This window comes from Balaenoptera acutorostrata, chromosome 2, assembly GCF_949987535.1.
Source record: "Balaenoptera acutorostrata chromosome 2, mBalAcu1.1, whole genome shotgun sequence".
NCBI lineage: Eukaryota > Metazoa > Chordata > Mammalia > Artiodactyla > Balaenopteridae > Balaenoptera > Balaenoptera acutorostrata.
In genome coordinates, this window is record NC_080065.1 from 180,251,016 (window position 1) to 180,276,590 (window position 25,575).

The 25,575-nt window shown below is 49.1% G+C and overlaps 1 protein-coding gene and 1 long non-coding RNA gene across 3 annotated transcripts in view; one reads left to right on the plus strand and one right to left on the minus strand.

Moving 5' to 3' along the window:
• Positions 1-5,878: 5,878 nt before the first annotated feature.
• LOC103010899 (uncharacterized) lies at positions 5,879-9,652 on the minus strand. The gene is made up of 3 exons (XR_449886.2): positions 9,502-9,652; positions 8,779-8,916; positions 5,879-6,914 (listed from the first exon to the last, which is right to left on the minus strand). It is a non-coding gene; the product is annotated as an uncharacterized LOC103010899 (long non-coding RNA).
• Positions 9,653-9,813: 161 nt separating this feature from the next.
• The window catches only part of ELAVL1 (ELAV like RNA binding protein 1), a 37,094-nt gene continuing 21,332 nt past the window's right edge, over positions 9,814-25,575 (plus strand). For both annotated transcript variants that reach the window (XM_057540535.1, XM_057540534.1), the window contains exons 1-2: positions 9,814-9,985; positions 23,771-23,959. In XM_057540535.1, coding sequence (XP_057396518.1) covers positions 23,788-23,959 — 172 coding nt within the window. In that variant the 5' untranslated portion in view covers positions 9,814-9,985; positions 23,771-23,787. The remainder of the gene's footprint in view (positions 9,986-23,770; positions 23,960-25,575) is intronic.

A 25,575-nucleotide genomic window follows, 5' to 3' on the forward strand; every position in this document is an offset into this window, starting at 1 on the left:
CCAAGGTGGCGTGGGAGCAGAGTGACTGCATTTCTGGGGGAAGGGACGAGGGGGTGGGAAGAAGGGGCGGGGTGGGAGGAAGGAGGGCTGCAGTGATCTGAGTAGAGAAAGCCCCGGCTAGAGAAAGCCCCTGCGCAACTGCGCAGTGGTCCTGGGAAAAGGGGGAGGCGAGCATGTATTCAGTGGGACTTCCCTGGGGTGAGCCCAGGAAAACCCCTGCTCCTGGAGGGGAGGGCTGGTCTGGGGTGACGGCCCACCTCTCCCACCACCACTGGCTCCTGCCCCTGCTGTGGCCAGCCTCTGGGCATTTCCACGTGGCCCCTGGCTGTGTCAGAGCCCCTGAGGTATGGCTCTCCGTCCACCCACTGGAGCCCCAGGGCTGCTCCATCCACCAGAGAATGCGGTACCCAAACCCCAGAATCCCCTTGACCTATGGAAGACTGGGCGGTGCCTGTGTGTGACGCGGGCCACCTGAGCTTCCCCGCCCACACCCAGTGGGCTGTGGCAGAATTACATGCTCCCCCAGTGTTATGAGCTGGATTGTGTCCCCCTCCCCCAAATTCATATGTTGAAGCTTTAGCCCCCAGGACGTCAGACTATGACTGTCTTTGCATTTAGGGCCTTTAAAGAGGTCTTGGAGTTAAAAATGAGGACAGGGGGCTTCCCTGGTGGCGCAGTGGTTGAGAGTCCGCCTGCCGATGCAGGGGACACGGGTTCGAGCCCTGGTCTGGGAGGATCCCACATGCCGCGGAGCGGCTGGGCCCGTGAGCCACAATTACTGAGCCTGCGCATCTGGAGCCTGTGCTCCGCAACAAGAGAGGCCACGATGGTGGGAGGCCCGCGCACCGCGATGAGGAGTGGCCCCCGCTTGCCGCAACTGGGGAGGGCCCTCGCACAGAAACGAAGACCCAACACAGCCATAAATAAATAAATAAATATTAAAAAAAAAAAAAAAAATGAGGACAGGGTGGGCCCTAATCCAATATGACTGGTGTCTTTATAAAATGGGGAAATTAGGACACAGACAGACGCACAGAGGGAAGACCACGTGAGGACACAGGGAGAAGACGGCCGTCTGCAAGCCAAGGAGAAAGGCTTCAGAATGAAACCAACCTTGACCCTGGACTTCTCGCCTCCAGAACTGTGAAGAAATGTGTTTCTGTTGCTTAAGCCCCCAGCCTGTGCTTTCTTTTGGCAGCCCTAGTGACCTCACACACCCAGGATGCACCTGAGTAAGGCAGCAGCCCACTGGGTGCCTAGGGATGTGTGTGGGGGAACGAAGATGAAGATGGACCCTCTCTCCATGGCCTCGGTTTCCTCCTTCTCCCGTGTGAACCTGAAGCCATCACTTTAACTGCACCACTGAGGATGCCCGCTTCCCTCCACCCTCGAGCATCTTAAGTCGCTGGACCCTGGCTGGGTGGAGGGGTGGAAATAACACCCCACAGACGCTACCACGAACCCAAGACCCTCCACCCCAGCTGGGTTCTCCTTCCCCAGAGTGGTCCATGAAAACCATCGCCCCGGCCCCTCCCCTCTCCCCAGCTCCCACGCCCACCCCCGAGTTACCTGCGTCCTGCTCAGTCCTTCCTCCTGCCCACCCAAGAGTACCCAACTCACAGGCTTATGGTGAGGATTAAACTGCGCCCCCACAGTGCTCAGCCCACGCCTGAGAGGCACTCTTACTCCACGTGGTCGCGGGGCTCCTGCCCATCATTTCTAGAGGATGCGCAATTCCCCAAGCCAGCTGCGTCGCTGGGCGTCTAGATCACTGCCAACCTTTTACTCATTGAAAGGAGTTCCGGGCTTCCCTGGTGGCGCAGTGGTTGAGAATCTGCCTGCTAATGCAGGGGACACGGGTTCGAGCCCTGGTCTGGGAAGATCCCACATGCCACGGAGCAGCTGGGCCCGTGAGCCACAATTGCTGAGCCTGCGCGTCTGGAGCCTGTGCCCCGTGACGGGAGGGGCCGCGATAGAGAAAGGCCCGCGCACCGCGATGAAGAGCGGTCCCCGCACCGCGATGAAGAGTGGCCCCCGCTTGCCGCAACTGGAGAAAGCCCTCGCACGAACCGAAGACCCAACACAGCCAAAAATAAATAAATAAATAAATAAATAAATAAGAAAATCCTTAAAAAAAAAAAAAAAATAGGTTGATGCCTACAAAAAAAAAAAAAAAAAAAAAAAGGAGTTCCCCGGTAGCCTAGTGGTTAGGACTCTGGGCTTTCACTGCCGTGGCCTGGGTTCAATCCCTACTCATTAAAGGCTGTAAGAATAGCCCTTCCACTGGGGGCTCAGGACACTTTTCAGTGGTTTAACCAAAGGGTGAGACTATGACCCCCGTAAGATGCTGGGTAAGTATCTTCCAAAGGGTTTGGAATTTTCTGATTATCACGGCCACCACCCTGAGGAAAGCCAGTGTCCGGGGGTCCCGGCAGCCCTGGAATGATCTTCTTAACCAGCCCGCACCCGAGGGCCACTCTGAGGTTTGTTGACTCTCTCCCCCCCGTGAAACGTCTGTTTCTGATCTTTGCTCCTTGGGTTCTTATCAATTTGCGTGAGCTTTTAATAGCTGATAACACACCTGGCTTTTCCTTTGGCGCAACTTACTCGTAACTATGCACGATCAGAGGTTAGCACGCGTGGAGCACTCCGAGACATGCCACCGGCTGTGCTTTTGGACCTTTCGTCTGGGGAGCTGGGTGGTTTGAGGGTTTCCTGCTACATGGAATGTGGGAGTTGCCAGGGTGGGGCAGAGGCCCGTAATGGGAACACCCACCCCTGGTTGCACTTGCCCCATCATATCAGGACAGGTGGGAGGCACCCTGGCAAATCCACGGGCCCCTGGCCTGCTTCCCATGGGAGGCTGGACGAGGAACAGGGCTGGAGAATGGTCACAGCCAGTTGAGCCAACAACTGAGAGGCACGCAGCCTCCATCTCATTTACAAAGAAAAGCTTTGGGAAAACAGCCTGGCAGTTCCTCAAAAAGTTAAAGTTATTTTGTCATCCAGCCACTCCACTCCTAGGTATCCACCCAAGAGAAATGAAAACATATGTTCATACAAACACTCGTCCAGAAACGTTCACAGCAGCATGATTCACTAAAGCCAAAAGGTGGAAACAGCCCAGAAAACGTCCATTGATGGATGAATGGATCAACAAAATGTGGTCCATCCACACAGTGGAATACTACACAGTCCTAAAAATGAATGAGGTACTAAATCACACTACAGCACAGACGAACTTTGAAGACATGATGCTCAGGGAAAGAAGCCAGGCACAATAGGCCACATATTGTATGATTCCATTTACATGAAGTGATCAGAACAGGCAAATCCATGGAGTCAGAAAGTAGATTAATGGTTGCCAGGGGCTAGGGGAAGGGCTGCTAATGGGCATGGGGTTCCTTCTTGGAGTGATGAAAATGTGCTGGGATGAGATAGTGTGAATATACTAGAAACCACTGAATTTCTGCTTAATTTTTTTTTTTTTTTTTTAAGAAGCACTGCAAAAAGCCCAGCAGAGACATGTAAAACATTTAGAGACAGAGCAAGAAGGAGAACCTGTATGGCATGAAAAAGAACAGTTGGATTTTTTTTAAAAACCCAGAAATCTTAAAAATGGAAAAAAAAAAAAAAAGTGACACTGCGGTTACTACCTGGTCACTGGCAGAAATGAGGGTGACGTAATGGTGGAAGTGAAAGTGATCATCGTCAATAACACAGTGACCCTCAGAATCAAAGCTGTTGGGCCTGTTCTAACCTTTGACCCAGTGGGAGATAAAATGCCACTGCTGTTCTTGCCGGAAGGTCACCCAAGTGGAAGGGGCATGGGTCAGATCCAGAAAGGTAATTCTGGAAACCAACACTTGCCACGCTCACTCAGGCCAGTGACCCATGTGATCTCATGCTGGGGCATTTGGGGACCTCGCTTCTCAGATGAGTTGGGGAGCCCTTCCTGCTCTCCCGGGCACTAAGCACAGAATTTCCTTTATGGGCCTGCGCCACAACGGTTGTCCTAGGCATCATCTGCTCTGCTTGGGGCCTGCTCTACGTGTGTCCCTGGTGCCCCCTGTTTTTTTACCAATAAGCACACAGAGGCTCGGGGAGGTTATCAGCACAGCAGTTCCTGGACGAAAGCCCTGTTTTTCTGTGCCCGCTCCAGGGCCAGGCTCTTCGGATGAGAAATGTGTACAAGTAGGAAGCACGGGGGACCCACACCCGGAAGGAGCCAGCGCCCACGGCTACCCACTCTTCCAACACTGAAGTAATCAGGGCCGTGAGCTCCAAAGGGTTGCCCACCCAAAAATAAACTCAACCGTCCAGGGAAAAGTCAATACAGCTTTCTGGTTTTCTAAATAACTCACCTATTCAGCACTTGCGATGGAATCAGGTTGAAGTTGGGCCCCAAAGAGCTCAAGTGCCGGAAGGTTCTTTGGGCTCGACCAGGCTGCCCGGCTTCTGTCCTCAGGATGGGTGCTCTGCTTCAATGCCTCGGCTCTGTTTGGGGGCTGACCAGTGAACGGCACCCCTGACACTTAAACCTATTGTTTTTGGCCGTGCTGCGCAGCCTGCAGGATCTCAGCTCCCCCACCAGGGATTGAAACTGTGCCCCCTGCGGTAGAAGCGCTGCATCCTAACCACTGGACCGCCAGGAAGTTCCCTAAACCCATTTCTTACGTCCCCAAGATACCTCCCCACACACATTCGGAGCCCTGTAAGTGGTCCAGATGTCATGGCTTCCCCATCGCTGTGCCTGATGACTCGGGCCACCACCTTCTCCACACGTGACTGTCACTAAGTCCCAGAGATCCCACCTCTAAGACATCTGGAATCCTCCTCCTCTCCATATCCCGCCCCATGCCTGCTTCGACAGCTCTCCCGAGGGGTCTTCTTGACAGACTTCCTCTTTTGAAGAGTGCACACCCCGCTTGCCTCTGGGTCCCTTCCTTCTAACAGATAAGCAAAGAATCATGTTAAGTGTCTCATTTAAAATTCTCTTTGGCTGAAAGACAAATTCTTTTAGGTGCCCACTGCCTATGGCAGGAATATCAGGGTCCTGTGGCTGCTACAGTAAATGACCACAAGCTTGGTGGCTTAAAACAAGACACATTTATTATCTTACAGTCCTGGAGGTCAGAAGTCCAAAGTTAGTCTTACCGGGCTAAAATCAAGGTACTGGCGGGTCTGCGGTCCTTCTGGAGGTGCTAGGAGAGAATCTGTTTCCCTGCCTTTTCTGGCCTCTAGAGGCTGTCTGCATTCCTTGGCTCATGGCCACTTCCTCCATCTTCAAAGATGTCAATGGCATCACTGCTTATAGTACTGTTGCATCTCCTTCTCTGCCCCTCCTGCCTCCCTCTGATAAGGACCCTTGTGATGACACTGGTCTCATACAGATAATCCAGGGTCACCTGCCCATCTCCAGATCCTTAATCCCATCTGCAAAGTCCCTCTTGCCAGGTCAGGGAACATCTTCACAGGTCCAGGAGACCAGGACATGGACCGCTTGTGGGGCGGTTATTCTGCCCACCACAGCAAGACCAACCTACTTTTTCTGAAAGGGCCCCAGGGTAAATATTTTAGGCTTTGTGGGCCATCTGATCTCTGTTGCCAAGATTGGCTACACAATTTATAGAGCCTGGTGCAAGATAGAAGCATGGGGCTCCTCATTCATAGATTAAGAATTTCAGAACACCGACAGTAGAAGTGCAGGGCCCTGTGTCACTGCATCGTTTATGTGGCCAGAAAGTGGGCCCTGCCTGATCAAGTCCACCTCTGCTCCTGTGGCCTGATAGCAGCCACCAGCAACGCGTGGACGACAGGTGCAGCCGTGTTACCATCAAACTTGATGGATGCTGAAACTGCACTTCATGTAATTTTCCCATGTCACAAAATGTTATTCTTCTTTTGGTTTTTTCCAGCCATTTAAAAATGTAGGGACTTCCCGGGTGGCACAGTGGTTAAGAATCTGCCTGCCAATGCAGGGGACACGGGTCTGATCCCTGGTCAGGGAAGATCCCACATGCTGCAGAGCAACTAAGCCCGTGCACCACAACTACTGAGCCTGTGGTCTAGAGCCTGCGAGCCACAACTACTGAAGCCCGCACGCCTAGAGCCCATGCTCTGCAACAAGAGAAGCCACCGCAATGAGAAACACGCCCACCACAACAAAGAGTAGCCCCTGGTCTCCGCATCTAGAGAAAGCCTGGGTGCGGCAACAAAGACCCAACACAGCCAAAAATAAATAAATAAACAAATTTATTAAAAAAGTAATAATTAAAAAAAATGTAAAAATCGTTTGTAGCTCACAGGCTGTACAAAAAAAAAGGCGTGGGTGGAATCGGGCTGTAGTCTGCCGGCTCCTGGTCTGATGGATAAAATCCCACCTTCCATGCCTGACTCTCTAGGGCCCTTTGCAGCTGGAGACAGACACCTCTCCAGTCCCATCTCACCGTCCTCCTTCCTCATAACCTGCACTTGGCGTGTCCCACCGCTCCCTGCTCCCGAACCACGCTCGGGAACAAAAGCTGTGCCTCTTCTCTGGCTGGTCCCTCTATCTGGAAGCCCCACTTCCCACATCCTCTGGCTGGTAGACCCTTGCTCCTGCTGTCCTCTGGCCCAGACTCTGCCCTCATGAGAGGTGGTGCTCTGTGCCTGGCCCTCGTCACACTAACTGGGTTTATGTGTCTACATGTCCTCTTCTCCCTTGCAGCAGTGATGTGCTCAAGAGCAGGAACCCAAGCTGAGTCATCTTTCTGTCTCCTGATCTCACGGACCCTCAGAGCATGTGCTTAGAGAGATAACAAGGATAACCTGGGGACTTCCTTGGAAGTCCGGTGGTTAGGACTCGGCACTCAGTGCTTTTACTGCCAAGGGCCGGAATTCGTTCCCTGGTTGGGGAACTAGGATCCCACAAGCTGCGCAGCGTGGCAAAAGAAAAAAAAAAAAAAAAAAAAAAGATTGATTAAACTAATAAATGGGGGGAAGAAGAGCTAAGTCATGCAGAAGAATTCCATATAACTTAAGTAGATAGCCACCCTTGAGGAGGGGAACAGACATCTCCACTCTCCGTGTGGGCTGCACATAGTGACTACCTTCCAAAGGAAAGGGGGGAAAAGTGACTTTATAGTGGAGAAACCTGACAAATACTAACTCTGCCAGGTGATGAAAGCCAATATCAACATGCATAAATAAAGTTGATAGTATGTATCCTTGATATGATGTAAGAAGGATGGCACTTTACCTCTTTGGTCTTCCTCCCCCAAACCCATCATCCCAGTATTACCATGAGAAAAATACCAGACAAATGCCAATAGAGGGACATCCTACCAAATATTTGACCAGCCCTTCTCAGAACCATCAAGACCATCAAAAACAAGCAAAGTTGGAGAACCTGCCAAAGCCAAGAGGAGCTTAAAGAGACAGGACAACTAAGAGAACAGATTTGGGGACTTCCCTGGTGGTCCAGCAGTTAAGACTCCGCACTCCCAATGCAGGCGGTCCGGGTTCAATCCCTGGTCAGGGAACTAGATCCCGCATGCTGCAAGCTGCAACGAAGATCCCACGTGCCGCAACTCAGACCCAGTGCAGCCAGAAAAATAAATATTTTTTTTTTAAAAAAAGGGATTTTTTTTTTTTTTTGGCCGCACCATGCGGTATGTGGGGTTTTAGTTCCCCGACCAGGGATCAAACCCATGCCCCCTGCAGTGGAAGCCCGGATTCTTAACCACTGGACCTCCAGGGAAGTCCCAAGAATAGATCTTAAAAAGTTCTCATCACAAGGGAAAAAAAAATTGTAACTATGTGTGGTGATGGAGGTTAATCATTAACCAAACTTATTGTGATCATTTTGCAATATATACATGTATCAAATCATTATGTTGTATACATAAAACTAATGCAGTGTTGTATGTCAATTATATCTCTTTTTAGAGAGAGAAGACAACTAAATGTAATGTGGTATCCTAGATGAGATTCTGGAAGAGAAAAAGGACATTAGGTTAAAAACAAAGGAAATCTAAACAAACATGAACTGTGGTTGACAATAATGTATTGATATTGGTTCATTAAGTGTAACAAATGTATCATACTAATGAAAGATGTTACAAATAGGGGAAACTGGGTATGGGGAAAATGGCAACCCTGTATCTTCTATGCAATATTTCTGCAAATCTGAAATTCTTCTAAGAAATAAAGTCTATTAATGATAGCAAGGATAAAGCACAGATGAATGAATGAAAGACTACATTATTCATCATGGTGACAGTGACTATAGCTCCCCTCTCACAGAGCTATTGTAAGGACTCCATAGAACCGACATAAAGCATTTAGCACACAGTACAAGCTCAACTCAGAGCACTGGACTCGTCGACATTCTACTAAATCTATGCCATCCACTCTGGGAGCCACGAGCTCTAGGTGACCAAATTTAAATTAAGTAAAAGTTAAGTACATTAAAAACTCAGTTCTTCAGTGCCACCAGCCACATGTCAAGGGCCCAAAAGCCACATGGAGCTAGTGGCTATTAAATTAGGCAGTGCTGATAAAACAAAACAAAACAAAAAACAAAAAAACAAAAAAACATGCCCATGATCACAGAGAGTTCTATTGGACAAACACTGCACAAAACAATAAATGGCATAATTACTGGTTCAGTGTTCTTGACTCCTTGGGGTCCTTCTGCAAATCCTATCTTCTCAACCTTCCTGACAGCCCTCTTTCAAAGTGCAACCTCCATGCCCCCCACCCTTGCCCTATGTCCAATTTACTTTTCAGTCTTACCACTTTTCACCACTTGGTGTGGAATCCACTTGATTTCTTTCCTGCCTCCCCATCTAGCTCTGCATGGTCCGATGCGGTAGCCGCTATCAGTTGTGGCTGCTGAGCCCTTGAAACGTAGCCAGTCTAACTTCAGATGGGCTGTGAGTGTAAAAGACATACCAGATTTCAAAGGCATGAAAACAAAAGAGAATGTAAAAAGATCTCATACCTTTTTATATTGGTTACACGCTGAAATAACATTTTGGACATAAATTGGGTTAAATAAAACACATGATTAAAATTAACATCACCTGTTTCTCTCTCTCTTTTTTTTTTTTTTCCTTTAGTATGGCTACGAGAAATTTTAAATTATGCATGTGGGTAACATTTGTGGTTCGCTTACATTTGTCATGACAGCGCCAGTCTAGAATGTCAGCCAAACAGAGGCAGGTATTTTTGTCTGTTCACTGTCCATACAGTGACTAGCACATAGTAGGCGCTCAATTAAATTTTAATGAATGGATGTTAGGCAGAGCCTCTGGAAACCCGCTAGCTCTAATAATCAACACTGATGGAACACTGATCACGTCCCAGGCCCCACCTCCTCACTACACCTGATAAGGAAACTGAGGCCTGGCGAAGTGACGTCAGCCCATGCTCAACGACACGTAGTGCAGAAACGTCGGGGCCGGGATTCGAACCCGGGTCCTGTCCCCACAGCCCTGGCGCGCTTACCATTCCTACCTCTCAGGGTGGTGACGGCGGCCGCGGCGGCGGCGAGACAGACAGGCGCGAGACCCACAGCATGCCCTCGACAAGGGGCATGGCTCTTCGGCCATCGCCTTCCATCGGCCTCCGTGGGCCAGGCCCCAGCCTGCCCCCTCCGCGGCCATCGATGGCCACCCGCGTCTCTGTCCGCAGCCGAGCCCTTCGCAGGCGGCGCCAGACGGAAGTCCCGCCCCCGCCGCGCGCCCCGGGTCGCCGCGACAGCAACGCGGGCCAATGAGGAGCACGCCGTGGCGGACGCCGGCCAATGGGCGCGCGCGCCGGGGGGGCGTGTCCGGGCCGTGGGCCGGAGCGGGTCGTGCGCGCTGAGGAGGAGCCGCCGCTGCCGTCGCCGTCGCCGCCGCTGCCGCCACCGCTACCGAGGCCGAGCGGAGCCGTTAGCGCCGCGTCGCCGCCGCCCGCCCGCCCCGGAGCAGACCCGGGCCCGCCCGCCCGCTTCCAGGTGAGGCGGAGGCCTTTGGCGGCGCCCGACGGAGTAGGCCGCGGCAGGCCTGAGCTTGCCTGGCCGGGCCGCGGGCGCTCGCGGGCCTGCACCGGTCGAGGCCCAGGCCGCGCTGGGCCGGGAGGGGACGCGCGCGGGCCTCGGCGAGCGGGCTGGGGCCGGCCGGTGTGGGCGCCGGCGACAGGCCCCGGGCCGGATTCCTCCCCCGCCGTGAGGGCCGGGATAGGGGGGCATGGCGTGGGCACGCGCCTGGCGGCCGGGTTCTGAGGCCGGGTCCGAGTAGCCTTGCAGGCCGGGTATCCGGGGGCGGGAGAGCGAAGCCAGAGGCGAGGGAGTGGGGTGGGCGTCTTCCGCGCGCAGAGGTCACGGCCCACGGGCTCGCTCCCCCGGGAAATTCTATACATTCTTTTGTGGTCGTTGTCAGAGGACCGCGGCCGATCTGAGGTCCTCCTAGAAGTGTGCAAACCCTTCAGTATGTATGAGAGTCCTAGAAAAAAAAAATATTTTTTGAACGCCATCTCTAACAAACAATTTTTGGGGCGTGGGATGTTTGGATTTGCAAAGTGTGTGCGTGTGTGTGTGTGTGTGTGTGTGTGTTGAAAACACAAACTGCACGCAATTGAACAATGGGGGATGGATGCTCTTCCTTTTCCGGCGTCCTTTGCTGCTAGGCTTATTAAAATGGGTTCTAATACCTACCGTGTGTAGGGCAGGTGGGGAAGGACTTGTGCAGGTGCTGTCCCTGGAGGAATAGAGCACACACTCCCCCTTACTGAAAGTATTCATGGGGGATCCGGATAGCCAATGCTCCAGAAGTGGGACGATGGGGAGGAGGATTCACTAGAGAAGGGTTTCTCCGCCTTGGCACTACTGACATTTTGGGTCTGATCATTCTTGGTTTGGGGTGGGGGGAGCTGTCCTGTGTATTGTAGGATGTTGGGTATCATCCCTGGCCTCTACCCGCTAGACGCCAGCAGCGTCCTCATCCCCCAGTTGTGAAGATCAAAAATATCTGCAGACATTGCCCAAAGTATCACACACATACACACTCACACGTGTGAGAACCACCACTGGACTAAATGATCTTGCACTAAAAGGTCCCCAGCCCCATCTCTGATGCCTTGGAATCCAGTGCTCCCGAAACGTTGAACAAACTCGACTGTGGGAGCCTTAGTTTTCTTATCTGTAAAATGGGATGGATGAGAATATTGCCGTGCAGATTTAAGGGTGTGGGAAGCCCCTTGCATTGTGCGTGACCTGTGCTTGGTAGACACTGAATTTATAATGTTATAAGTAGTCGACAGTAATATTTAGTGGGGATTTACTGTGTGCTCTCTACTCACAGATGTTTATCTCCAGCCCTTGAGGTAGGTGCTGTGTGTTGTAATTTCCATTTTAGGAACAAAGAAACTGAGGTTTCGATGGGTCACTTAATGAGACCACTCTCACACAGGAAAGTGGCTGATGGCAGGATTTGAACTCAGGCCCTCTGACTCAGAGTCCTTACTCTTAACTACTGGGCTTTACTGTTCTTATAATCCCAGGGTCTGGGGGACCCCGAGAGACATTCCATTCAATTGTCATTGAGCACTTTCAGTGTGCAAACCTCTGTGCTGGGATCTGTTATAAAATTATGCGACTTCAAGGCCCATGAAGAAGCCAAGATATAAGAACATCTCAAAATGTGGAAATAAATCACGTTTATGTGGAAGCACTTGGTTTTGAGGAGGCGGAGTTTCAGGTTGGATGTGTTCAATCTGAGATCATGGGGCAGCAAGTGGAAAATGAGAGGAGAATTATGAAAATACCATCTTCCTAATGCCTTGCTTTTGCCTCTCTCACTCCCGCCTCCCATCTCTATTCCACACTCCAGCAAGAGCTGTCTTTTTTAAATGCAGATCTGATGATGTTACTCCCAATTAAGAGTCTTTGGGTGGAAAAAATTAATTTTTTAACCTTTTTAGGTGGCTTAAAAGCTAAAGTTTGGGATCCCAGGTCTTGCACTTTCTAACGCTCCCCTCCTTTCTGAGTTCACCTGCACATAGGCCCTAAACTCTGACACCCTCTGCCTGTTGCCCCCACTGCTTGGAATGCCGTTTTCCTCCACCTAGAGATCTCTTTCTCATGCTGTGTGGCCCAGGTCAGAGCTCACTCACCATTTGAAGCCTCCCCTGACTGCCACTCTTTCTCTACCCACGCTGGAGTCAACTGTTACCTCGCCTGTGTCCCCATCTCATTCAATGGAATCAAATTAAATGCTGAATGGTGAAAGAAGTGCAGTTACCTCCTTTCACCCGTAGGTGGCAGTAGTGAAGCAGCGAGGCCGACCTGAGATTTTGGGTCAGGGGAAGACCAGAGGAAACCAGCCTAGGGAAGGGAAGTTAGACTTGCTTCCCGCCTTTAACCAACTCTCTCCGCTCAGCTACTGTGTCCCAGGTCCTGTGCTAGGCTCTGGGGAGGCGCTGGTGATTGCGATGTGTGCATAGATCGTTTTAGCCCACTCTGTTGAGTGTGGTGATTGTTATGCGCTGGCTGATGGAAGCACAGAAATTGTTAACCTAGTCTTGGTGGGCAAAGGAGATCACAGAATGCTTCCCAGAGGAGGTGAAGCGTGAGGGGAGGAGTTAGCCAGGCCAAGACTGTGGGGAAGGGCTTGGCAGGAGACAGGGACAGCACCCGCAAAGGCACGGAGGCGGGAACATCTAGGTTGGTTCAGGGAACCACATGGGGTCTGGTGTCTCAGAGGTAAGAAAGGTGAAGTCAGGGGCGGCAAGAGGACTCGCACAGCTGGTGTGCAGAGGGCTTGGCTGTTGGCCTGTAGGCCAGGCCAAGGGTGTCTGTTGGGCAGTTTCAGTCCACAAAGTGAAGGGGTCAGTTTTGCACGCTGGAGGGGGCTATTGCTGAAGGCCAGCAAACCATTGAGGAGGTGATTACTTTCCCATAAAGCAGAAAAGTCGCTAACATGGCCCAGGGCTGTAGAGGTCGGGAGAGAGAGGGGGTGGGTTTGAGACACGGTAGGGGGTAAAGGACACAGGGCTCAGTGGGTGTTTAGCTGTGGGACGTTAGCTAGAGAAAACATGGGTGGATGATTCTGGGTCCCTGCCTGAGTGCCTGGCAGACGGACACGGTCACTAAGAGAAACAGAGAAGGCAGGAGAAGGAGCAGTTTAGAATGTAGACGTGGACAAAACAGCACATCTCTCGAGGAGGGTGCGCGTATGTGGATATACAGACAGGAAGTGGGAAGGTGGCAGAAGGTGCTGTCTGTGTCCATATGTGTTGACGGGACTCACTCATATGATCGCTGTCCATCCTCACTTGACCTGGGGCCTTGCGTGTACTGGCCAAGTCAGTGAGCACAGTTCTACAGACTGAGCACACGTAATCTTACCACTTCCTCGTTGTGGGGAACGGGGAGAAGTGGAAGAAATTGCCTCCTCGAGGAATTTACACCCTGAATTGGGGAGAAAAGACATAGATGTGTGAGATTAAAGTAATGAAAGGAGGAAGCCACGGGCGGTGACAGCATCGAGACTACTGAAAGAAATGATTGTCCGTTGCTTGGGTTTTGTTCTTGATGAAAGAGCCGGTGTCCAAACTGGTCGCTGTGACCAGAGAGGTGTAGGCAACAGTTTCCAGGTGCGGCCAGCAGCCCGAGTGAGTAAGAAACGAGGCGAGTGCAAACAGGTCCGGAAGCCTGAGGGGACCAGTTTGGGCAGGCAAAGGGTCAAGAAGGTGGACTTGGAGATAAATCTAGAAAAGTATGCCACGGTCAGGTGGTAGAGGGTTTCTGGGCACAGTCAAGAGGTGAGCTCAGAAGATCGCTTTTCTGAGTGAGAGGTAAGGATGGACAGACCAGTCAAAGGCTTTTGTGGTACTGAGATGGTCTCGTACTGGCCTGAATTTGAGGGTCGGGACTGGGACTGCTTCTTTATCTTATACGCACACTGCCTTGCTCGTGCTGGCACGTGGTCGCACTCCGTGTGTGCTGGGCGAAGGAAGAGTTAGAAAGGAGCTCAGAAGTGACTGGATCCAGCTACCCGTCAGACAGACATTCAGGCCAGAGGAAAGATTTACAGGAGAGGGAACAGTCCAGAGCAACCCAGTCACCACGAACAGAAATGGGGAGACAGAAGGAACAGGAGTGATCTGGAGGGAGAAGACCAAATGACTCGCGGTTCGAAATAATCGTGTGGCGGGGAGACCAGTTAGGAGTCAGTCTAGGCAAGAGGTGACAGGGACCTGAACAAGGATGATGGCACTGAGATGGGGGGAGAGTGAGACATCTCAGATGTAAAACTGGCAGAACTTGGTGCTTAGGTTTGGGGGATGGACAGAGGTGGCCTGGGGGACAAGTGTGTGCGTGTGCCACAAAATGAAGTAATTCGGGGGAGGAGGAGGTTTGAAGAGGGGGGCGAGGACCGGCGGAGAGGAGATGAGGGTGTTTGCAGCTGAGGGTGGGGAGGGCAGGGAGACACGCGCTCACCTTCATTTTGTTGATAAAGTAAGAGTAGGGGGACAAGACTTGAATAAGGTTCATATCTTTGGTGAACAGATAAGGAGGCCCGCTGATTCGTCCAAGGTTATGTTTGCGACTGATGAGTGATTGAGCAGGACTACCAACGAGATCTTCCACGTTCCGTGGGGCACTGCGCTCGTGGGCCCAGGCTGGTAGAACCGCATGTGGCTTCCCTGGAACCCAGGCCCATTAGAAATGGCCTCAAAGGTGTGGATCGGTTCCAGGGTCCCAAGGGGAAAGGGTCAAAGTGTTCCTTAGTAAACCTGAGGTGAGTGGTGAGGTGGGCGCTCACCAAGTGTCGGGAAGCGTGCTGAGAGCTGCAGAGCAGTGGGTAACACCCCAGTTTGCAGGCAAGGAAACGGAAGCTCAGGGAAAGGAAGTGACGTCCCCACAATGGTTCGGCTGATTAGCAGTAGGGTTACTGTTGGAACTCAGGTCTGTCAAAGCCCGTGGGTTTTTCCCGCTGTGCCATGTTGCTTTGCAGTTCCCTGTGAGAGCCCTGGAGGGCCCTTGACCAGACAGAAAGAAGCCAGGACTCCTAACAGGGCTCTGGGTCTGATCAGGTCCCCTTGGGACCCATGGGGCACTTTGACTGGGCCAGACACCGGGCTGCACCTGATGGGCACCTGCTCTGCCCCTCCCCTGGGCTTCTCAGGCTGGCAGGCGTGGAGTTGCTGTGACTTAGATGAGCTGCCCCCACTGGGCAGCTTTCCCCTCTGTGGGCGGTGGGAAGGGACAGGTAAGGAAACGTGGACCAAGTCGACCTGAATGAGCCCTCACCTTGCATAGCAGTTATAATTGGGTCAGGTAGTACCTTCAGTTTTTTTCTGGCACCACAGCGTTTCTTGGGTGACCTTGCATTCCTAAGACTTTCACCTTGAAGAACTCAGGACTATACATCTGGAAAGGACTGCAGAAATAATTGAGTCCAAGCCCTGTTGTATGATGTGTGAAGTGTCAGGGTTGAGCCTGAGGTTATATTTGACTGTTCTAGTTTTGTTCGGGCCCAAGTAGTTTAGAAGGCCTGCTCTGTGACTATAAAATGAGACAGATTCTCATGGGTGCCTGATGGAATCCGGTCTTGCTCCTTTACATATGTACCATCTACACATGTTTTTGTGTCATTTATATTTATATATATACACACACACGTACACGCACATATATATTGTATCTGTTCCTTACATACATAGTAGGTATACTACTGATGTGAACAGCATCTCTGAAGTCACACAGACAACCAGGATTCTTTAAAATAGTGCAGTAGGGCTGAAAACCCTCAGAGATCATCCTAACAGGACTTCTGCATGGTATATCTGTTACCAGAAACATTTCCAAATCAGCAGGAATTGCTTTGCTAAACTAAGTTTCCCTTTTGCTCCCTGCAATTGACTTTGATTCTGTGGGTTGGGATGGGATGGGATGATTCTAAAAAAGTAATATACTAAGTGTATTAATAGACTGTCAGTACAATTTCCAGCCACCCTTCTTTAATGTAAAAGAATGCACCAAATACACATGATTCCCAGGTGAGTCTGAGACCCTGTGTCCGTCCCCCTCTCCTGTGTGTGCCTGCATGGTGCACCTACATTTTGCCAGGTACCTTGGGTTTACCTGGGGACCCTTGGCGACAGTGATGAAGCCTTGGGCCTCGAGGCTTTCGCCAATGCTGTGGGTGAAAAGCAACTAATTACGAGTTGGAGTGATTCATGCAGTAATAAAGGTTCACGCCAGTGGTATACGAGCACTGAGAACTAGAGCAACCAAGCGTCCTGGGAGACTCTTTAAAGACAAGTGAGGAGGTGGTGGAGACGGAGGGCAGTTCCTGCCAAGGGAGCAGCGTAACAAAGGCACAGGAAGATGAAGGTCTGCGGCGTGCTGGGGGAGCTCAAGTGAGGGGAGAAGGGGTCAAGCAGGGGCCATCGCTAAGGGCCTGGTGTTTCATCCTTGAAAGACTGCTCTGTAGCCACAGCTCAAGGCCTGGCCCTGACACTGATTAACAGTGTGATGACTGCCCCTGAGCAGAGTCATGTAACCTCTGGGCCTCAGCAGGTGGTGACCCCACTGACAGGGAGAGCCGGGGGAGGGGCTAGCTTGATGGGGCTGAGTGCGGTGACCTGGAGGAGTCCACAGGACTGCCCCGCGGAGAGACACGCTGAGCGAGAGGTGGCCAGAGGTGGCCGTGACTGGGAGTCATTGATTGTCAGGCAGGTGCCAAGGCCAGGTTGTAGTTGGTACTTGTGGGAACAGAGCTGGTTTGGCCCTGGATCAGATATGCAGATTTGGAAAGGGGCCTGGATGGCAGGGTGGCACTGAAGCACCGAGAAACTGTCCTCTTGGTGTTTGGGTTCTTCATTGTTGCCAGTTGACCAAGAATGGGGCCCGCAGGGGGCTGCTCAGCCTCGACTGGGCCCGTCAGTCATGAGGAGTCAGCATGCTGAGGAGCAGGGCGGTCGTGCAGAAGCTTCACTTTTTAAATCTTCTAAAATTTATTTTTTAATTCAGTTTTTGGTGTAGAGTTGAGTTTTGATAAATGAGTAGAGTCATGTGACCACCACCATGATCGTGATAGTGGAAAATTTTATTACCCGGGAAACAAAAGTATTTCCTCATGCTCCCCCTGTGTAGTCAACCCTTCCCCTGCTCCCTGCGCCTGGCAACCACTGATCTATCCCTGTGGTTTTGCCTTTTCCAGAATGGAATCATGCAGTAGCCTTGAGTCTGGTTTCTTTCATTGAGCAAAATGTATTTGAGACTCATACAAATTGCGTGAATATAGTACCTTTGTATTGCTGAGTAGTATTCCATTGTATGGTGTGCTATAGTTTATCCACTGAAGGTTTGAGGGACATTTGGGTTGTTCCAGTTTTTGGTGATTATGAAGAAAGCTGCTCTGCATGTAAATCAAAGAAGTTAAGACACTGCCTCACACCATACACAAAAATAAATAAAGACTTAAATATTAGACATGGCACCATAAAACTCCTAGAAGAGAACATAGGCAAAACATTCTCTGACATAAATTGTACCAGTGTTTTCTTAGGTCAGTCTCCCAAGGCAATAGAAATAAAAGCAAAAACAAACAAGTGGGACCTAGTCAAACTTATAAGCTTTTGCACAGCAAAGGAAACCATAAACAAAATGAAAAAGACAACCTACAGATTGGGAGAGAATGTTTGCAAATAATGCTACCGATGAGGGCTTACTTTCCAAAATATACAAACAGCTCATACAACTCAATAACAAAAAAACAACTCAATCGAAAAATGGACAGAAGACCTAAGTAGACATTTCTCCAAAGAAGACATACAGATGGGCAATAGGCATATGAAAAGGTGCTCAACATTGCTAATTATTAGAGAAATGCAAATCAAAACTACAATGAGGTACCACCTCACACTACCCAGAATGGCCATCGTCAAAAACTCTACACATGGGACTTCCCTGGTGGTGCCGTGGTTAAGGATCCACCTGCCAATGCAGGGAGCACGGGTTTGAGCCCTGATCCAGGAAGATCCCACATGCCGCGGAGCAACTAAGCCCATGCACCACAACTGCTAAGCCTGCGTGCCTAGAGCCCGTGCTGCTCCGCAACAAGAGAAGCCACCTCAGTGAGAAGCCCGCGCACTGCAACGAAGAGTAGCCCCCGCTTGCCACAACTAGAGAAAGCCCGCGCGCAGCAACAAAGACCCAACTCAGCCATAAATTAATTAATTAATTAATTTAAAAAATATATATATTTTAAAAACTCTACACGTAATAAATGCTGGAGAGGGTGTGGTGAAAAAGGAACCCTCCTACACTTTTGGTGGGAGTGTAAATGGGTACAGCCATTTTGGAGAACAGTATGGAGGTTCCTCAGAAAACCTAAAAACAGAGTTACCATATGATCCAGCAATCCCACTCCTGGGCATGTATCCAGACAAAACTCTAATTCAAAAAGATACATGCACCCCTATGTTCATAGCAGCACTATTTACAATAGACAAGCCATGGAAACAACCTAAACGTCCATTGACAGATGAATGGATAAAGAAGATGTGTACATATACACAATGGAATATTACTCAGTCATAAAAAAGAATGAAATAATGCCTTTGTAGCTACATGGATGGACCTAGAGATTATCATACTAAATGAAGTAAGTCAGAAAGAGCAAGACAAATATCATATGATATCACTTATATGTGGAATCTGAAATATGGCATGGGGACTTCCCTGGTGGCACAGTGATTAAGAATCCCCCTGCCAATGCAGAGGACAGGACACGGGTTTGAGCCCTGGTCCAGAAAGATCCCACATGTGGCTGAGCAACTAAGCCTGTGCGCCACAACTACTGAGCCTGCACTGTAGAGCCCACGAGCCACAACTACTGAAGCCTAGAGCCTGTGCTCCGCAACAAGAGAAGCCACCGCAATGAGAAGACCGTGCGCCACGATGAAGAGTAGCCCCTGCTCGCTGCAACTAGAGAAAGCCTGCGCACAGCAATGAAGACCCAGTGCAGCCAAAAATAAATAAATAAATTTTTAAAAATGATAAAATATGGCACAAATGAACCTATCTACAAAACAGAAACAGACGTACAGACATAGAGAACAGACTTGTGGTTGCCAAGCAAGAGGGGAGGGATGGAGGGGGAGTTTGGAACTAGCAGATGCAAACTATTATATAGAGAATGGATAAACAAGGTCCTACTGTATAGCACAGGGAACTATATTCAATATCCCGTAATAAACCATAATGGAAAAGACTATGAAAAAGAATAAATAAATAATAAAAACCGAGTGTTAAAAAATGCATAAGGCTGCTATAAATGGTATTGCATAGGTTTTTATATGAACAAAACTCTTTATTTCTCGTACGTGAGGACTAGGAAAAGGTTGCTGGGTCTTATGGTAAGAGTATGTTTAGGTATAAGAAAGTGCCAATCTGTTTCCCACAGTGGCTGTAATGTTTTTACATTTCCACCAGCAGTACATGAAAGTTCTAGTTTCTCCACATCCTCACCAGAACTTGATATTGTCTGTTTTGTCATCTTTGTTTGCTTGCTTGCTTGTTTTGTTTGGTTTCAGGCCTCCTAAATGGGTAGTGGTATTTCGATGTGGTTCGTTTGTTTGTTTGTTGGCAGCACCGCACGGCTTGCAGAATCTTAATTCGATGACCAGAGATTGAACCCGTCCCTCGGCAATGAAAGTGTGGAGTCCTAACCACTGGAGCGCCAGGGAATTCCCTTGATGTGGTTTTAATTTGCGTTTTCCTAATAACTGGTAATGTTGAGCAACTTTTCATGTGTTTATTTGCCATCCATATATCTTCTTTGGCTCAGTATCTGTTCACATCTTTTGCCATTTTAAAATTGGGTTGTTTGTTTTCTTATTGTTAAGTTTCAAAGGTTTTTAAAAAAAATATGTTTTGGATACAAGTCCTTTTTCAGATATGTGATTTGAATATTTTCTTCCAGTCTGTGGATTATAATTTTCCTAGCAGTGTCATTTACAAGAGCAAAAGTTTTAAATTTTGATGATATCCAGTTTATCAATTTCTTTTAAATCAATTTGGCTTCTGGTATGGTATCTAAGAACTCTTTGCCTCACCTGGTGTCGCAAAGATTTTCTCCAAGAAATTTTTCTATTTTTTACATTTTAGAACAAAGGTCGGCACACTTTTTCTGTAAAGAGCCAGATGGTAAATACTTTCAGCTTTGTGAACCATATGGTCTCTGTCACAACTACTCAGCTCTGTCACTGGAGTGCAAAAGCTGCCATAGACAATTCATAAACAAATGAGAGTAGCTGTGTGCCAATAAAACTTTATTTATGAAAATAGGAGGTGGACTGAACAAATTTGGCCTGCAGGCCATGGTTTGCCAACCACTGTTTTAGGAAGCTAACTTTTTACCAGGCATAGAGGACACCCCACTCTGGATAATGAGAATGGGGTAATTACTGCCCAGTTTATCTTCCATGAAAGCAGGGTGAGGGAAAAGGCAGAAGAGTGGATGCCTAACTCAGAACAAGAGTGAAGAGAGAGGGGGATAAAGGAAAAAAAGAGGAAGGAGGAAGAAAAATGTGTGTGTCACATTTTGAGCAAATTTCAGCGTGCATTAGAATTCTTCAGAGTTAACCCTTGTACTTTGGTTCAGGCTTCAACAAATGTTTTTGTTTGTTTGTTTGTTTGTTTTTGAGCTAATGATCTATCTTAAAGCCTCATGGCCACAGAAGGTTTAATAGATTTGTGGAGTTTTTCCTGATTAAACCCGTTAATTCCTTGCTTTCTACTGAAAATTGTTATTTATTTAACTATCTCCCATTAATGACATACATAGATTGTGTCCAGCACTTTACCAAGCCATGGGGTCGGTGTTTTCCTCGCACATATTTTCCTGCATATGTATGATTATTTCTGTAGAGCAGTTTCCTACAGCTCTGAGTCAGAGGGTAGCATTCACATTAAACATTTTGATAGCACCTGCCATGTTATCCTTCCAAAAGGTTGTACCATGTCACACTCATATCGATGGTGTATAAGGGTGTTTTTTCCCCCTTACCCTTACTTACACTGGGTTTTATCTATCCTGGATTGTATTCCATCTGACTGACACAAAGTAGCATCTCTTTTTATTTAGCATTTTCCTCATTGTTCGTGAACTTGAGCTTCTTTTCATGGCTTATTAGCTCTATGAATTGCCAGCATCTATTAGTTGCAGCTCATGTATTTTGTCCACTTCTCTGCTAGTGATATGTGGGTTTTTTCTTTTTAATTTGCAGATGCCCCAAATCAACTTTTCTCAACCTCAGCAGTACTGACACTTTGGATTAGATAATTCTTGGTTGGGGCTGTCCTGTCCTGTGCCTTATGGAGTATTTAACAGCATCTCTGGCCTCTACCCAATAGATGCCAGTGGCATAGCACCACCCCCAGTCCTGATAGCCAGCAGTGTCTCCAGACACTGCCCCTGTCCCAGGGGCTGGGGGGCGGGGAGGTGGGCAGAATCACCCAGTGTGAGAACCGCAGCTCTAAATAAGATGATAGGGAGCAGGCATTTTCTCCCAGTCTGCTGCTTGTCTGTGTGTGATGCATTTGCCGTCCAGAAGTTTTTAACCTTATGAAGTCTAAGTTTCCAATCTTTTCTTTTATGGCTCTTGATGCTGAAATATTTTATAAAGAGCAGGAAGCATAGAACATTTTCAAATAAATAAAAGAAATACTGGGGGACTGGACTAATTTTGCATGTTGTGTATGGTCTGAAGCAAGTGAGAGGGTGGAAAGGTAGAGAAGACCTGAATGTCTCCACCAGGAAACAGGGAACCAGACCTGATTCCTCTCTGCTTCTTGATTCGGGGCAGGTGGGAAATCCTGTGCAGGAGATGTGTTCAGGTTTCTATATAACTGCTGGCAAGGCTATTTTTAGAGGAGGCTAAATGCTCTTGACACTAGGCACTGGGTTGTTTTTTTGGTTTTTTGTTGTGTTTGTGTTTTTTTTTTTTTTTTTTTTTGGCTGCTCTGGGTCTTCGTTGCTGCGCATGGGCTTTCTCTAGTTGCTGCGAGCGGGGGCTACTCTTCCTTGTGGTGCGCGGGCTTCTCATTGCGGTGGCTTCTCTTGTTGCGGAGCATGGGCTCTAGGCGTGCGGGCTTCAGTAGTTGTGGCTCGCGGGCTCTAGAGCGCAGGCTCAGTAGTTGTGGTGCACTGGGCTTCATTGCTCCGCGGCATGTGGGATCTTCCCGGACTAGGGCTTGAACCTGTGTCACCTGCATTGACAGGTGGATTCTTAACCACTGCACCACCCGGGAAGCCCTGGGCACTGGGTTTTGAAGCATAAAATTAGAACTGGGCAGTAGGAATCTGGAGAAAGGAGTGGGCTGCTCCCCTGTAACCTACCCCAACTGATGGGCAGCAGGGCCTTTTTCTCAGTGATGACATTTCAGCCCCACGGGGTGCCTGTTTCTTTAGAGGCAGAGACACAGGACATTTTGGACGAGGCAGGCGCAAAGCAGTGCCTGTGAGCAAAACCTAGAGTGAGTGGCGCTTCCAGAAGAGTGGTCTTGAGCCGACTCTAGTCCAAAGCCATCACTGTGCTCTGGTATTTGTCACTGAAAGTAAAGATTTGTGCAGGCGGCTTAAGGTATTCCAGAGCCTGCCAGCTTTGGAGACCAAGCTCCTCTAACAGGAAGAGAAATCGTAACGTCTTTCTTGGCTCAGTTGCTCTGTCTTGGGAATGAAGGGGCGCAGAGGACCGTCGCCTGCCTGCTGGAGTACAGACAGGGTGTCTGGGTTGGGTGCTCAGGTGCACCTCGCAGGCTCCTCCGTGTACAGCTGCATCAGTAGTGCACGTGGAGATGAGAGAAAGCAATCAGAGATCTTTGGAACGTTCTCAAGACAACCCACTTTTCCCAGGGGCTTGAATTGTGGTGCTGGAATTGTTTGTAGGTTTGTTTCTTTAAAGCCCTCTTGGTAAGTGGAAATGGTTGGACTTGGGCTTGTTTTGTTTTTGTTTCGGTAGACATTATTTTTAGAGCAGTTTTAGGTTTACAGAAAGATTGCAAAGAAAGTCCAGAGTGAGTTTCCATAAACCCCTCCTCCAACACAAAGTTTCCCCTATTATTAAATCTTGCCTTCCTGTGGTATTTTGTTGTAATTGATGAGCCATTGTTATTACATACTAGCTAAAGCCCAGGGTTTGCCTTAGAGTTCACTCTTCATGTTATATGTTCTGTGGGGTTGGACAAATGTATAATGACATATATCCATCATTACACCCTCATACAGAATAGTGTCACTGCCCTGTAAAACCCCCTGTGCTCTGCCTATTCACCCTCCCTCCGCGCAACTCCTGGCAACTACTGATCTTTTTGCTGTCTCTCTAGTTTTGCCTTTTCCACAATGCTGTATAACTGAGACCCTCTAGTATGTAGCCTTTCAAGCTCTTCTTTCACTCATTAGTGTGCATGTAAGGTTCCCCCATGCCTTTGTGGCTTCCTGGCTCCTTTCTTTTTGGCACTGAATAACACTCCATTGTGTGCATGTACCAGACAACTGGCGTGTGTTTCTCCATTCACCTACTGAAGGGCATCTTGGCTGCTTCCAGTTTGGGGGCAGTTATGAATAAAGCTGCTATAAACATCCACATGCAGGTTTTTGTGTGGACATAAGTTGAACTTCTAGTGTTGAAAAGAAAAATGTCTAAATGCAACACAGTCACGAGCGTTGCCTTAATATCCTGCATTATGAACATTTGGAATTTACTTCCCTTTTTTTTCTCCCTGCAGATTTAAAAAAAAATACAATGTCTAATGGTTATGAAGACCACATGGCTGAAGACTGCAGGGATGATATTGGGAGAACAAATTTGATTGTCAACTACCTCCCTCAGAACATGACCCAGGATGAGTTACGAAGTTTGTTCAGCAGTATCGGTGAAGTTGAATCTGCAAAACTTATTCGGGATAAAGTAGCAGGTAAAGAAGCAAGAGCCGGTTTTGTAAAGGGGGTACGTGTGGCCATCCTGCTAAGCACTGTCTTCTTTGCCTTTGACCCTGCAGTGCTCCTCAGCCAGGAAGAGCCACAGCCTTGAAATGATAGCTGTGAAGTTTCATTTTTATCTCAACTCTGTTTTGCCCCCACCCAGGTGTAAGATTGGACGTAGGTTCCCCAAAGAGAAAAATCCATCATAAGATGGAGAGTATATACAAAACACGACGGTGGGAGGGGAGGGAAAATGAGGAGACAGGAGAACAGGGACACTCTGAGAGCTGGAAGGGGCGTGGTGCCACGTGTAGAAGGGACTCTGGCCAGCGCCCTGCCCGGGGCAGGCCCAGGCAGGTCCACCCTGTCTTCCCAGGCTCACATACAAGGTCAGGCCCGCAGCAGAACCCTGAGTCCCCTGTGGGCTGTCCTTCGTTAGGTTTGGGCCACCCTGACTGTCTGCTGTTGTGCTCTCAACTTAACATCTGAAACGGAGCTTGTACTCTCAGGGGGGCTGGAGCAGGGCAGCGGGTCATGGGCGGGCTGTGGGGTGGGCAGGCTGGCTCAGAGCCCCACCCTCCCACCCCGTCTCAGTGTCCCCATCCATGAAGTGGGGATGGTGGCTCCGACATGCTGATGCTGCCAGCTGCCTAAGGGTTTGCACGAGGCCCGGTGCCTGGTGAGGCCCTCCCTACAGAGAGGCTTCTGTTCTGAGAGCGTGGTTTCAGGGGCTCTGGAGAAAAACACGGGGAGACCAGGTGCTCCGAGGCACCTCTTCCTTTCTTTTCTCCCCAGGGAGGAACGATTTAGGGAGCCCGCCTCCTCCTCGCTCTCTTCCCCTCTTCCCTCCCCCTCCTCTTCTTCCTCCTCTCTGCATAGCTCCGCTGAGGAATGGCCAGTCCTCTCAGGAGGGCTCTGGCTGCCGCGCTGGCTTGTGGGACCAGGATTCCCTACACTGAAAAATAATTTCAAAGTCAAAAGCCGTATTTATTATAGAAATGTAATATTTTATTATATTTCAATTTACATTGAAGTAGAGTAATATTATTGAACCCCATGTACCCATCATCCTGCTTCATCGACTTTCAGCCTTTGCCAGTTACGTGAAGATGCCTGTACCCGAGATGACTCCTGTAGAGGCTGGCTGACTACTGTACGGGGAGTTGGTTCATCAGAACGGGACTTTGAACTCAAAAGTCCTTTAAGGACCCTTCCAGTTCTGAGAGTCTGCAATGTAATAAATGTCTTCGAAATAGGATCTTTAGATAACACACAAAATTGAAGTGTTGGAATGTTCTAGAAGCCACACTCTCTCTCCAGTTCCAGGAGACCATCCTGAATAAGAGAGTCCTTGTTCAGAGGGGTTTGAAATTCTCCTGCGCTACTACTAAGTCTTCCCTTTCTCCTTTTATGTTCTGGTGGAAGGGAAATTTCAGCCCTGTTGATATTCCTGACTTCTTTGTCTCTTGGCTTGTTGTGGTTTTCAAAGGAATGTGAGCTATGTTAATAGGAACACCTAGATTTGGCAAGATCAGTCCGGAGAGAACTGGTTTTGAGAACCGGCGAAAGCAGCAAAAGCGTAATTTGGAAATTATTTCAGTACAGAAGT